The 14950-nt window shown below is 46.8% G+C and overlaps 2 protein-coding genes across 4 annotated transcripts in view; one reads left to right on the top strand and one right to left on the bottom strand.

The window, feature by feature from the left end:
- Window positions 1-7110, bottom strand: part of LOC135198661 (histone-lysine N-methyltransferase SETD1-like) — a 184947-nt gene extending 177837 nt beyond the window's left edge. For 2 of the 3 annotated variants that reach the window (XM_064226452.1, XM_064226453.1), the window contains exon 1: window positions 6716-7102. In XM_064226452.1, the coding sequence (XP_064082522.1) occupies window positions 6716-6741 (26 nt within the window). In that variant the 5' untranslated portion in view covers window positions 6742-7102. Of the gene's footprint in view, window positions 1-6715 lie in introns of all 3 variants that reach the window. The other variant, XM_064226454.1, reaches the window with a different exon arrangement.
- An 869-nt stretch (window positions 7111-7979) lies between these two features.
- LOC135198660 (methylosome protein WDR77-like) overlaps window positions 7980-14950 on the top strand; it is a 46939-nt gene continuing 39968 nt past the window's right edge. The window contains exon 1 of the mRNA XM_064226451.1: window positions 7980-8003. Coding sequence (XP_064082521.1) covers window positions 8001-8003 — 3 coding nt within the window. The 5' untranslated portion in view covers window positions 7980-8000. The remainder of the gene's footprint in view (window positions 8004-14950) is intronic.

The raw sequence follows: 14950 nt of genomic DNA, 5'->3' as shown, positions 1-14950 counted from the left end.
TTCTTTTTAGAGGGCACGAGTCCTTCCGAGAGCTCCAACCTTGCGGGGAGGACGCCTCGGAGGACGAGAAGCAATCTTTCATGATTCGTGCACGTGCACGATCTTTGGCAGCCTTGGAAGCGTCTTCAGGTCCTGCCGAAGGGACGCCAGATCGGTGGGGGGTTCCTGTAACCCTCCTTTGGTTTTCAACTTGCCCCCTCCCTGGTCCTGGGAGTCCGACAGAGGTTTAGACCTAGAGGCGTTATAGGACCGATCTGACGCCCCCTCCACAACACTAGGGGCAAAATCAACATCACTACACTCACAACACTGATTGGAGAGCGAGCACTTCTTCAAGCTTACTTGATGTAATCCACCATAATAGAAAGGGCATTACCTCTCACAGACACTTCCTCTAGGCCCGTAAGCCATACCACAGGGTTAGGCAAAATAAAGTCTACTGGAGGTTAGTAGGTTCAATATCCTAACTTCTGTTTACTGTGGAGGAAAACCTCCTGATTCTATCACGCTCTAATTTGCGTACATACGAATCATACGTCTTCTTTCGGAATCAGTCAACATTACACTACATTGATCTTTCAACAAAGAAAACATGTAAACATCATGTATACTAAGCGAGTGTCTACCGAAGGTTTCGGTAGCCTCCCCTTACCCGTTGCAGACAACAAAGTCTGAAACTAGGCTAACTAGATTCAGACATCATATGCAATGAAAAAATTTAAATTAATTTATAATAGCGTATGCCTAGCCACAAATCCAAGTCAATCATTCAAAAAATAAATAGGATACTTAAGCGGCTAATGAAGTTTCAAAATCCTAAGCAGAGGTAATGGAAACAGGTGTTTTCACTACCGCGACAGAGAAAAATCTGAATAGAAAATGGGAATGGTTCCTGATATCCGCCTCCCAGCGGCGGGAATGGGTATTAACCACCTGGCCGCCCACTGCGTGTGCCGGGAGTTTTGAAATTCTGTCGGACTTCAGAGAATACAGCTATATATATATCTGACAGGTAAGTTTCATGAACAAACAGGTGTTTACACTACTGGCGACAGAGAAAAATCTGAATAGAAAATGGGAATGGTTCCTGAAGCCCACCTCCCAGCGGCGGGAATGGGTACTAACCACCTGGCCGACCACTGCGTGTGCCGGGAGTTTTGAAATTCTGTCGAACGTCAGAGAATACAGCTATATATATATCTGGCAGGTAAGTGTCATGAACAAATTCTAAATTTCCCACATTTATGCCCCTCCACCCCGGGGCACAGTCGCCGGGTAATGGAAGGGCACGGAGATTCCTTCGATCATTGGTCCATTATTCATTTGAATTAATAATCAGTGTATATGAAAAAATGAAAAAGAGTAATTACAGTTCACTTTTACACACACACAAATAGTAAGAGAAAACACAAATTTCCTGAAAGCACACGATGATGAAGCAGGCAGAGAGCGATGAAGAGCACGTCTACACACCAGCAGGCCGAAAGCAAAAGTGATTCTTCGCCTCCCAGTCGTGCGGCGCGCGCACTGTTGAACAAGCAGTTAACTACCGAACTCCCTTGTTCGAAAGCTTACGACCATCCAGCTGCCGCTAGTTACCTTCCTATTGTAAAAGGACTGAAAGGTTTGTATCCCATGTCGGAACAAAGCTCTGTTTGTACACCTAATAAAGGCACTGATAACTTCAAATTAATTTGTTCCTGAGGAAATAGAACCACAGCCTTTTATGTTGGAGACTCACTCATTATGTGAGATGTCATCCCTCTCAACTGGCTGAAAACTGAAATCCATCTGAAAATGTCATGCTCATGGTCAAACTGTGAGCAGGAGAGCGATGACTCTTGTAACCTCCCACTTGGTCTGACATCAGGATAACTGAGGGATACGGCACCAAGCGAGTGTGTCTGGAGTCACACTCACGTACGGAAATTCCCAAAAGAATCTCTCTTGCCACCTGACTAATGTATTAGTGAAAGACTGCATTTCAGGAGAAGGTTCCATTTCTTTTGCCAACACTTATTATTCAGTCTGATCTACTTGCTCAAGGGCACAACCTGGGAGGGAAGATTGTTTGGTGCTCACCAGCTGCTTCAAATGCCAATGCAGAGGGAGCATTTGGAGTTGCCTGGGTAGAACGAACTTCTCTAAACATGACAGGTGGCCAAGGATGATCTGCACACTGTTTGTGTACAAAATCCAACTTCTTCCAGTGCATGAAAACTGTGAGTAGGCAAATTCTACCAAAGAGCAACAGCACCTCTGAGGATGCCAGAACCAGCTAATCATCTATGTTTTGCAGAAACACATGAGCTGTGAACAGGCCAAGCAAATATTAAGGTGAATATCCTACTACATAAACCTTTTTCCACTGCATGGGTGACCACCCTGCACTCTCCTTGAAAGAGATTTAATTCCAACTAGTATACACATTACATACAATCACTGTGGATCAATTATAAGAGTGAGACATCTATCACTCATACATGCTCTTCTGTCCCTCACAACATCTCTACTTGTTTTTCCAAGAGTTAGTTTCAACTCAGCAAAAAAGACAGCAGAACCTCAACACTGGATGACGACTGAACAAAAAGTGATGACAACAGCAGGTGAGTAAGGGTATTCTTCCACTCAACACCTATGACCATCAGTTAACCAACTTATTACTAAGTTTCAACGACAGATTCCAGTTCATGCTGTGAAGTACAACTTGATAAAAGTTTACTGTTAACTTGCCTACCCTTACTCTCAACTACTGCAACAATATCACACAATTTCACGATCCAAATGGCCATGAAAACATGAGCAACAAAAACATACAACATCACTGCTTAGATTTGAAAATACTGTATCTATGAGTATGACAAGACTTAGTTTTCATACATGGCCATCATATTTATAAAGCTCTTGTAATAATTTATAAAGTTGGAAATAATGTGCAGTTTTCCTGAAATATACGTAATGAAAATGTTCTATGAAAATTATGTCAGCATTTTCTGTTAACGCATAGGTAAATTCAAGTCAAATAACTTTTTTAAAAATGATATTGTTATGATACAATAAAGTTTGTTCATACTTACCTGGCAAATATATATATAGCTGTATTCTCCGAAGTCCGACAGAATTTCAAAACTCCCGGCACATGCAGTGGTCGGCCAGCTGGTAGTACCCATTCCCGCCGCTGGGAGGCGGGCGTAAGGAACCATTCCCATTTTCTGTCAGATTTTCTAGTGCCACTGTCTCCTGAGGGGAGGTGGGTGGGCACTTTGATTATATATATCTGCCAGGTAAGTATGAACAAATTTTATTGTATCATAACAATATCATTTTGTTCATGAATCTTACCTGCCAGATATATATACTATAGCTGAATCCCACCTTTGGAGGAAGGGGGAGACAGATTCAATTTTGGGAAACAATTTCATATATATGATTGATATTTTGGTTCCTTAACTGTTAGCATAGCTGACTTCGTGAGTACCGTCACCCAAGTCCGCTTCTGCTTTACTAGAGACTCCAGCTAGGTAGTGACCTGTGAAGCTGTTGAGTTCTAGAGGATCTGTCAATGGGGGCGTGACCACAATGCAACTAGATCCTACATTATAGACCTCCAATTTCGGGTACTGCATTCCTAGAGGTGCCAGCAAGGACGTGACCTGTGTAGCAGGTGCGCTCTAATGAACTGTCACGGGGAGCGTGACCACAATGTGACAGATCATATAGGTGTTGTTTAGACACCGAATGCTGTTAATGCTTCACTGGAGGTGCCAGCAAGGACGTGACCTATGTAGCTGGTGCGCTCCAGAGACTTATCAACGGGGGCGTGACCACACTGTGACAAAAACATTTTACCCTACTATGAGGGCGAAGCAAAAACATTACCACCTGACCTAGCCTATCTGGTTAATCTTCGTAACCAAGGCTAATGGAGGGAAGTCCGCCTAAGGTGGCCTACCCAAGACCACAAAAAACTAAACACCTACATAAACATAATAAAAACAAATATAGTGTCTGCTGCGACATATGGGCCCAAAGAGTAGCACTTCTCGTATGTAATCCTCACCTCCCGAAGGTAGTGAGAGGCAAACACTGAATTACTACGCCAAAATGTGGCATTCAAGATGTCATTGAGTGCAATGTTCTTTTGGAAGGCTACCGACGTAGAAATAGCCCTCACTCCATGCGCATTCACCTTCAACACTTTCATATCACTGTCTTGACAGGATGAATACGCTTCCTTGATGGTGTCCCTCAAGAAAAAAGCCAAAGCATTCTAGACACTTGGACAGCTACCTCCCTACTACATTCTGCCTCGCCGAGGTAGGGAGAGCCATCACGCGGTAGTGTTTTGTCAATGAGAAATTATACGCTTACGTGATAGAATGAACACTCATGGCATTATCACTACACTTCACTACACTATTAAAACTTTATAATGCAAACATGATTCCAGGCTACGCAAAGATTTAAGAATCACAGATAGGGTATTACCCTCCAAAGACACTATTGTAGGGCCCGAAGGCATCACAGGTCTTTGGAGGGATAAATTCTACTGGACGGGTAACTTGTGTTACACGCCTGGAGGAAGACCTCCTTACGCTATCACGTTCTAGTTTACGTACCTATGATTCATAAGCCTTCCACGCAGAATCAGACATATTTTCACACTCGTTGCAGCGGTCATCAAACATACAAACATGTTTCCTACAATTTGCGCACACTGTATGAGGGTCTACCGAAGTTTTCGGTAACCTAACCTTGCATTCTTCCACACAACATACTCTGGCCTAGTCGAACTAGATCCAGACATCATAAGTTTAAGAAAAAATCAAGCCAAAATCAAAACAATCAACAATTAGCGTATGCCTAACCACCGATCCAAATCAAATAACCAAAAATCAATCGGGATACTCAAGTGACCAAAAGAGTTCCAAAATCCAATGACGGAGGTGCAGAAAACACTTGTTGGCTGCACCGGCGACAGAAAATATCTGACAGAAAATGGGTGCCAGGAGTTTTGAAATTCTGTCGGACTTCGGAGAATACAGCTATATATATATCTAACAGGTAAGATTCATGAATAAAAGTGACAGTGCATAGCATGCATAAATGGCAAATCTATATAACCCAATTCGAATTTAATGTGGACACTACCATGACTATGGCCATTTACACATGGCTATTCATAGTAATGCAATAATAACATTTTCTAATATTTATGTATATATATCATAAATAGATATGCTAAATTCACTTATTTCCACAGTTTTGTGTAAGTCTTATCCCAAGTTTGAAGGGTAAACGCATACCAATTGGCAACAGTGAATAGGAAAGCACGAACAACACATCGTAGCTAATGTCCACAGCAAATCCAATGAAATTTGTGTCAGGAATCTGGTTACTTTTACAACAACAAACATTTTCAAATGAATTATCATGAATACATAATAAATATATGCAATTCATAATAATCATAACCTTATTCTGGTGTTTTATTATTTAAATGTTTTAAAGCGCACTCTTCTTCTTCCTGAACAATCGCTATGTTTCCCCTTCCACAAGCGCAAACACCATCGTCATTTAAGATTGTTGTGAAGAAAGTGTCCCAGCGTCTATGGGTACAATTGGTGTGCGGATTTAGCACAGGAAATGGGAAGTTTGTTTGCACAAGTGACTCCGCAAACATCGAGATGGTGTCAATCTTCTACACATAAGGTGTTTTAGATGGTGTCAATCAATCTTCTACACATAAGGTGTTTAAAGTGAAAATTTCAAATGCATTATGGAGGTAAGTTAGGACTGCGCATGGCTAGACTTTCATTAACTTCTGTTTAATCTAAATTAGACCTTAATTTCTAACTTGAGAGAAAACACTTACTCCAAGAGGAAAGTAGAGGCCTCAAGGTGTTGCTTCCATGGAGGTTGACTTGCGACTGACATTAACTCAGGATACTGGAAATGCTAAAGTTATTTTTTGGGAAAGTGACTGCGCAACTGTACAGATGTCCACCTGTCCGCACAGCGGTGCTTTTCCCTAGACTGTCATGAAAGTTAAATTTGGCCATCAAAAATCACACCAACAAACACCTACCTAAATCAACACAGCATCACCCACTCTTGGCTTGAACTACTAGGCTAAAACAAAGATGACAAATGAGACCCAGGCAGCTGTCTAGGCCTAAGTAGTGGCACACTCTCACCAATGCATTGACAGAGCTACTAGACTGACCCGGTACACATAGGTTAGTTGGGTTAGGCCCACGTTCACAAAATTTAAGAAACTTTTACTGAGAGTTGACACAGACTTGGTAAAGCTGATGTTTTCAGGTTTAAGGCAATCCAAGACTAGGCCTAGTATAGGGTGATGTTAAAAATAAAAAACATAGCTACTACCTACTATGAGAATATCCTGCCGATCAAGATTAGGAAAAATGACAATGGCAGGACAGTGGTGGCCCAGGCCCACTGCTATTTCTAACCTGGCTTACGATGGACAAACCTTTTCCATAGGCTAACCAAAGTCGAGCTGGGACTTTTCTAGCCTAAGCCTACCTAGAGGAAATACCAGCGAGTATCTGGCATCAATTTTCTCGCCCGTAAAATTCCCGGGGCCCAAAGCCTACCTAAAAACCTAAAAAAGTTGGGGACGATGCAAACTTGGCCCCTGACGTAGGAACTGGACGCAGGTAGGTTACCAAAACTGTAAAACCCCACTTACCCTTGCTGACAATGCACGAACGCCATCCTAGAGCGAAAGCCGCGTAAAATCCCGATCAATTAGGCATCCCCCGCAGGCCTCCATTGGAAGGACGACAGACGACAGAGGCCGAAATAAAGAAAAAAAATGTCTCCTCTTCTGCACAACTTAATGGAACTTGACATAGGCAAGGTTTGGGGGTTGATAGCTAAACTAAACTACGCCTCGATCACCGTTCCTGGCGAGGAAACAGGGCGACAGGGAGCCTCCTCGGCGGAGCGAAGGGGCCGGGGAGTTCGCAAACGATGTGGCAGAGGACTTACCGGCCTAAAAGACCTAAAATTTCACATAAAATCTCCGTGTGTCCATCTCACGCATAGCTTTACTCCGATACAAAACACTACCTAAGCTTGTCTTCCAACCATCGTATAATAATAAAACACTTTGTGTCGTTTTAGCCATTTTTAACCACATAAAACAATGTAATAATTATTATTGAGTATTTATATCTTATAGATTATTTATTTTGTTGATATTTTTATTTATACGAAAATGAAAGAGAATAGACAAGACTTATAAACTACGTTGTGATTGGTCGAGGTTGGGGATGCCAGCCAATCAAAACCCTTGTTTTGTCATCGTTTTGAGGGGGCTGGGGATGGGGGTGTTCAGGAGATAGGAGTTACCTAGGAAGCTGAGCAATTACTCATATAAAATAAAAAGAATTATAAGAAGCGATTATTAAAGATAATCGAAGCTGGGGGCAATTAATATGGACCAAGACCGCCCGGAAAGGTAAAAAAGTACAAACCAATTGATCGAGAAACGGGCGTAAAAGCGCAAAATTATTTATGTAATGCGTTAAATAAAAAAATAAATCGATGGCGATCTCAGGAGTCGGGGAAGGGCCGGAGGGGAGGAATGGAGGAGGGGGTTAGATACAAATAAAAAGAATTGGAGGGTATGGAGAGGAAAGTAAGGAGAATTTGGTTGGGGGGTGGGAGGGGGGTTATGGTTGGGGATAGGGGGGGCGAACCAAGCTAACTCCAGACTGCATGAAAGCGAAAACAATCATTATGCCACTTGGCGTCATAACGAACAGTAGTAACCCACCGACGTCGTTCCTGGCCGGAGGCAGTCTACCACTTGCCGCCCATTTTGATCGGAAAACTGTACCTCCTTAAAAAAAATAAAAAATCAACTTCGTTTCGTTGATTGGGAAAAGAAATGGCCCTAACACCTTCCCAAAGAGAAGGAGAAGCGATTTTTCTGGAGAGTGTGAAATTCCCCGGAGGAACAAGCGGAAATGGTATAAGATATGGTGCTATTTGATTCTTGTCTCTTGAGCCAGTTGGCTTAACCACATGGTTTCCACTGCGTCTTGCCCTTGGTCATTTCTCTTGTGTGGTTTTGACGTCTCGTCATTTCCTTTGGAGTTTGTTTGTCAAGTGGACACACTAGTTAATTATATGCCTACACAAATATTTCATTTTGTTGCAATGAGGACGTGGCTCGGTCGCAAGGCCCCCAATTAGGGTTCGGCGTGGCTTGGGTTATAGGTAGTTTATGGACGTCAGAATATGAATTTTAGTCGATTAATAATACCTAACTCTCAGGCAACTAGCTAATATAGGCTAGAACAGCTTTCAAAAGTTCTGATAGATTTTGATGATTTTGGCCAATTGGAACTTGATATATTCCCCCAATCATTTATATCCCTTGAATCTTGTAGTTAAATAAAACCTGCAATTGGAAACTAGGCTTTTTAGGCGGCCTGATACGAAATTGTGTAATTTGTAGATATCTACAGCCTAACCCTGATTTTATCCTAACCTAACCTTGCTGACCACTACCCCCTCTCACTAGCCTGACCAAGGGTTCCATTAGGTTGGGTAATTCTAGGGAGTAACTCCACACGGACTGCAAGGAATGGTCCCTTGGATGTGACGACCACTAGGGATTGGGATGTCAAAAGTATTGGGCTGTGTTTAGTTCAGGCCCCCAGGGGTTAATTACAGTCGACCCCCAAAAAATAACTGTAAATTCTTAATAAGCAACCCAGATACTACAGGACACTGTAATTTCCAATGAAATACCTGCCATGGAGTTATTATTACCAAGATCTAGCTAGGGATGTATCGCAGCTTAACCTGGGTACTGTGCGCATTTGACTTAGGGCAGCAGAAATTGTCTGGAAATGAATTTGTTTCATAGGCTAGTTTACCCTGGTTGTTTTCTAATCTCTATCGCTATCGTCAAAGAATGAGCGTTCCTTGGTCTTCCACCAACCTACCCAATACCAAGACTGGTTTGTTCCGATACGTAATACAAACCCTCGGTCCTTTAACAATAGGAAGGTAACTAGCGGGGCAGCTTGGGACGGTCGTAAGCTTCGAACAAGGGAAGAAAGAACGGTATGTTAAACTGCTTGTCCGATCGTGCGCGCTCCCTGACCCGCCGGCGCCCGAAGGAGGTGAAGCAATCACTTTTGCTTTGCTTTCGGCTCCGGCGGGTGTGAAGGAACGTGTTCGTCATCGCTCTCCTCGCCCGCTTCATCGTCGTATTGGCTTTGTTTTATATTGTGTTTTTTGTTTACTAATGGGTTTTGGTTTGTGACTTTGAAAAATGAAACTGTAAGTTACACTGTTTTCATTTTCGATTTACTTAATTATGAATCCAAAACATGGAACTGAAATCGCCGGGCAGTATGAGACGGCAATTTCCGCTTCTTTTCATGAATTGAAACCCTTGAATTATGTCTCGGTGCCAGAGGGAGCGGGGCCCGCACTCGCGCCCGAGTCATGTATTTTATTGGGGCGAAAAGATGGTGTAATTGAAAGAAAATGTAAGTACACTTTTTCATTATAGTTTTTGCCCTGTGCGTTCCGTTTGAACCGAGGAAGCTTGAATTGCGCTCGGCAAGATACCTCTTATTTTGTATGCCAATAGAAATGCAAATTGAAAGGGTGGATTCCGCAATGCAGTTTTCTTTTCATTTTCATTTATTAATTAATTGCATCAAAATTTAATTTTTGGTATCAAGATTTCCGCTCTTACCCAGGGAAATTAATTCCTTACGGATTCCTATTTGCGTGTGAAAGTGAAAATAGGCAAGTGCAGTCAATTGTTCATTTTCAATACGTTCATTTTATTATATTATGATAGCATCATACTTCTATTATTGGAATCAAGGTTTCCCGCTCTTACCGGGAATTGATTTTTCCTCTTTAAGTTCTTATTGAAGTGAATCGGCAAGTGCAGTAATTTCTGTTTCATTTTCATATTACGTTTTTCACTTGACGTGTGCGGGGTAAGGGGAAGCGAAGGTCTGCCAGGAATATGCGTCGGGAAAGCTCTCCCGCGACTCCCTTCGGTATCCGCCCGATTTCTTTCGTCTTCTTTCCCTGCCCCCCCGCTCAGGCTTGCCCTCGTATTTTTGTTTTTGGGTTTCGGGGTTCCTTCCTTCCGTTCGGGGTGGGGCATGTCTCCCCCCCGATGCCGCGGAGGGAACCCCCGTTTACTTTAATCTTGTTCTGTGCTACCTGCAGGTGCTACATCCCGTGGGAGACGGACCTTTGGACAGGTTAAGGAGCCAACTGCGGCCTGCAGGGCGTGCCTTCTAGCATCCACGATTCTGGCTGCAAGAGTCTTAGCGAGGTCTGGGGCGGTGACCATTGGAGTTGGTCGTCCACTACAAACCTTCACGGCCGCTTATTGCTGCTTCCCCCCGCTGGGTTCAACACTTGCCCCAATGCTGGTGTTCGGTGGGACGCCGTCTGCCGCTTTCTAAGGGCCGGTCGCCGGCCGCGCTAACCGAGGAGGGGTATGCCGCCGACCGCCTGGTGTTCTTTCTTTCGTTGTTGCCCTGCCCCAGAGTCTTCCGCTGTTTCCAGCAAGCTCGCCCCTGGCGACCGACCTGCCAGTTAACCACGCTGGCTTGCCGATGGATTCTACGAAGGCGATGGCTGGGCCTGCCGTACCTGTCGCTGATGGTGGCGTTCCCGCTACTGGCTTGGCTGTCCTTCTGTGTTTACCGCTGCCGTTTTTTTCCTTGTTTATATTTCCGTTTACTTGTTCCCTGCCGCTCCTTGAGCTGGTTGCTGTTTCCTGTCGGCGTCCTCGGTTCCGTGCGCCTTGTCCGATGCTTGGTCCTGCCCATTCGGTGTGTCTTCCCCAAGTTCCCAGGTCCTCCTTCCGGACGAAAGGTGCAGTCGGGCCGTGTTGCTTCGGGCAATAGGCCCGACTCCTCGGCCTGGGATGGAAGGACCTGACGACTTGTCCGCTGGCGTGAAGCTGACGAAAGAAGAGGAAGGTGTCATCTTCGTCCGTTCGTCTGGTTGCTGCCTTTCCCCTTCCCCGACTTCGACTTTAAGGCCATAAGCCGAAGAAAGAAGAAAAAGGCTGCCTCCCCCCCCTAAGAAGTACTCCTTCGGGGAACTTCTAAGGGGGCCCACCGTTGCCCACCAGAGGTGGGACGGGGGGTCCTTCTTGCTTGGTCCATCCACTTGCATCCTTCGGGCAGGGCCCGTGGGCCCGTCCCCTTCCCCCTTCCGTAAGGAAGAGATAGACGGGGACCCAAGAGGAGTTATCGAGTTAGCTCTGGGTACTTTCCTTCGCCTGGTGCTGAGCGGCGGATGCCCGCTACGGCCAGGTTCCCGGCCTCGGTGCTCTTCGGTTTCGCGGGAGATCCCGCCGAGTGTACGCTGCTCGGCCTCGGGGAGACCGGTGCAGGCCAAAGTTTTCGGCGCCAGGAGTTCGCTGCGGCCGGCCAAAGACCACGGCACTGGGAGCAAGGAAAGGCTTGGCGAGAAATGCCGCTCGAGGTGACTGTCCTGCTCAGGCCAGGCCCGCAGCGGGCCGGCGTTCTCGGCAGGGACGGACCAGCTGCATGGGTAACCGGGTTTTGTTTATTCCCCCTAACAGGAAGACTCCCTTCGGGAAACTTCGAAAGGGCTTGTCACATTCCGGTGTGACGGGGGGGTTCTTCCTGCCTGGTCCTTTCCTGTTTCCTTCGGGTAACGGGGCCCGTCTCCCCTTCTGGAGAAGAAGAACAGAAGACGGGGACCAAGGGGTAGTGCTGGCGGTACCGCTGGTACACCCCTCGCCTGGTCTTGGCAAGGCTCTGCCTGCTAAAGCCAGGTACCGGCTCCGGTTTTCCCTCGTCCGCGAAGAAGTTTCCGAGTGGTACGAATCTTCCTTCCTTCGGGTGTTGAACCGTGCAGCCAAAGTTTTAAGACGCCCTGGAGTTTCGCTCAGCCGTCATGACCGAGGCACGGAGGCAGAAGACTTGTCGAGGAGCCGCTCAGGTTGATCTCGCCAGGGCCAGGGCGGCCTCTCTGGCAGCGACCCAGCCGGTACCTCGGGTGGACGTGACGGTCTCTGACCGGCCACGGGTGTGAGGCTGGGAAGAGGTTCCCCCCAGGTCCCCGTGCCGAACCGACCGGTAACCGAGGGCGTTTGACGTGCCGGCGAGGAGCTCCACCCGGTTCCTCACCGGCGAAAGCGAGCTCTTGCAGGTCACCACTGGACTGGCCGCTCCCACAGGGACCGGGCGGCAATTACCCGGTGACCACAGCAGCAGCTCGTGCCTGACGCACGGGACCGGGGAGGGGTCGACAGTGCTCCAGTCGAGCCGCTCGCCACGAGGGGTGAGCGGCGACGGCCAGGCCCTTGCAGATCGATCCCACCGGCGGGAGTTGGTTGATCGGCCTGCAGCCCCCACGTACCCGCTGGTCCTGGCAGCGAAGAGCGGGGGGGAGGGGAAGCGTTCAGGTCCTGACTTCCCGTCCACTAAGCCTTCAACCTTCCTCGGGAGGCTACACCGGGGAAAGAGGCGAGGTAGCTAGAGTGATCGTCGAGAGGTGCGCCGCTCCACGATCCCGTTCACGAACCGGCCTGCACGTGCCAATATATGGTCTTGTAGGACCAACCAGGACCGGTTACGCGCAAGTGATTGGAGGGCGGACCGTCAGGGGGAAAGCCGTGGGTTAGCGTCAGTTCTGTCTCTCCGATAACCTTCAACTTTCCCTCGGCATTCGCCAGGAAGGAGCGAGGGTATATAGGGAGTGACATCGTGAGAGAATTGCCGCCGCTCACGATCCCGTCACGACGCCGCACGTTGCCAGGCTTTCGGTCTTAGGGACCGCAACCAGGACGTACGCGCAAGTGATTTAGGAGGCAACCGTCAGGGATCTTGTTTTTGCTGGTACCTTCTTCTTCTGTAAGGGAGGGAGGTCCTGGGAGCTGCCTCTTGTTGGAGGGACTGGAGTGGTCCTTACTTCCTCAACGACGCCTGTAACTTCCGAGATTCAGAGTAACTTTTAACCCAGGTTATTGGCACTGATTCGTCATGGCACAACGACCGGGGGAAGGGGAAGGATCGCCGCTCCCACCAGAAGCAGAGCCCACTGTTCTGCTCGAGAGTCGTTTTGGGGCCCGAGAAGGGAACCCAAGACCGACGGTGGGTATGCCGCGATCGGAAGGCTTGCCGTATTCTGGTCTTGAAAACCAGGAGTCTCTCCAGTCTCCAGGACAAAAGGAAGGCTCTCTCAGTTCTGGCCGGTCGATCAAGCTACTTCCACCTTCCACCTCCTTCACTTGGCCGACAGCCGGCGTTTCTAACCGTGTCTTCGGACACCGTATTTAAATTACCCTCCTTCTCCGGTCCGTCCTCCCCCTGAAAAAAGGAAGGGGGTTTTTTTTTTTTCGACCCTCTGACGAGGACTGGAATGAGTCGGAGGACGGTATCGGCTTCTCTCCTGTCAGGTGTCGATCAGCCCCACCCCAGACGAACGTTTCACAGTGGCGGAAACGAGACCCTTACCTACAGTGAGAGTTCGGTAACCCTCCTCGGGAAAAGACGTTTTCTCCTTGACGATACGTTTTCCCAGACTTGTGAGGGCATCCCGCCGCAAGGGCCGATGGCTGCTTCCTACTTCTTCTTCCAACTGGGTAAGGCGAGCGGAGTAATTCCAAATTCCTCCCCCATTCCCTCTCTCCTTACTCGGCTAACTAGGGTGTGAAAAGGGGAAAGGAGTCCTTACCAGAGATTTCTCTGTAGGATCCCACGTTGGGGACTGCCGCTACCAAGGGGGGAACCTTCGGGTCCTACCATGAACGTAAGCCCCGGTCGGTTGAGGAGGGATTCCGTGCCCCGATTTCTCGGGATTTCTACACGGGAATCGAGAGGGACCTGACCAAGCCGATAGTCGTTTGGACGAAGTTCCTGGTGGGGGTTGGTTCCGCAGAACTTGGTTTAAGAATTCTAACGGAATTTCTTAGCGCATTCAAGAAGTTGTTAGAGTTTCTTTACGATCTCCCAAACCACTTAAGGCGAAGACCACGGATCCAAAGTTGAGCGAGACCGAGAATTCCCCACCGATATGTTTACACGATAAATCGGGAAACCTCGCCTGATGCTCCGAACTTCCTTCCGGGAAATTCGCTAGCATTTCTAGGGAAGAAGACTGCCTGCCCTGAAAGAAAAAAGATCTATCTTCTACAGTAATGGTCGCCGACCCAAACCTGGAAAATAGAAGAATTAATGCAGGCACAGGGGGAAATATCCAGTTTTGGCTTTGACTATCTCTGTCTTAGTTATTCTGTTTCACCAATTTTGAAGCTTTCCTTCGAGAAGGGACTTCCCTTCCTTCACTTTCTTTTAATAAGAGAACGAAGGTTTGGTCGAATCCTTCCAAAATTTTGTTATTTTGTTTTCTTGAAGGAAAAGAATTTAGGATGGCAGATCGTTTGTTCAGAATCCTACAAAGAAATATACTACGTTATTATTAACCGTCCGCTGACATGATTCTGCTAAGCAGTTGAATGGTCCCGAGGGGGTAGGAGCGCATAGTCCTGGTTATGTTTACGGATTGCGACTTAGACGAAAAGTATTGAGTCTAATTGAACTGCCGAAACCCGGGTTGCCTGCAACCTCCCAGGAGTTTCCAGTTTCAAAATTTTTAATACTACTTCTATGGTGTTTGTCACAACCAACACCAATTTAAGCTTTTGTTATTATTTAACCGAAATTCGTTTCGGCTTAAATATTAATTATGCTCGAGCATTAATCTTTTTATGCCCTCGGTTGGTTCTAGCCGAAGACGCATTCCTTCGTGGAAAGGATTACTTGGCAACTCTAAGGATGACGAAGTTCCAGCGACAGCTACTGCGTATTGAAATTATGGCCCGACAGGCAATTCTAGTTATCCAAAAGCTGCCGCCTTGTGAGATCAGAACGGTTGTTTTATGGTCTTT

Source organism: Macrobrachium nipponense, chromosome 22 (assembly GCF_015104395.2).
Source record: "Macrobrachium nipponense isolate FS-2020 chromosome 22, ASM1510439v2, whole genome shotgun sequence".
NCBI classification, from domain to species: Eukaryota; Metazoa; Arthropoda; class Malacostraca; order Decapoda; family Palaemonidae; genus Macrobrachium; species Macrobrachium nipponense.
Note: the sequence above shows the minus strand (reverse complement) of the source record. Positions and strands in the feature narration are given on the sequence as shown.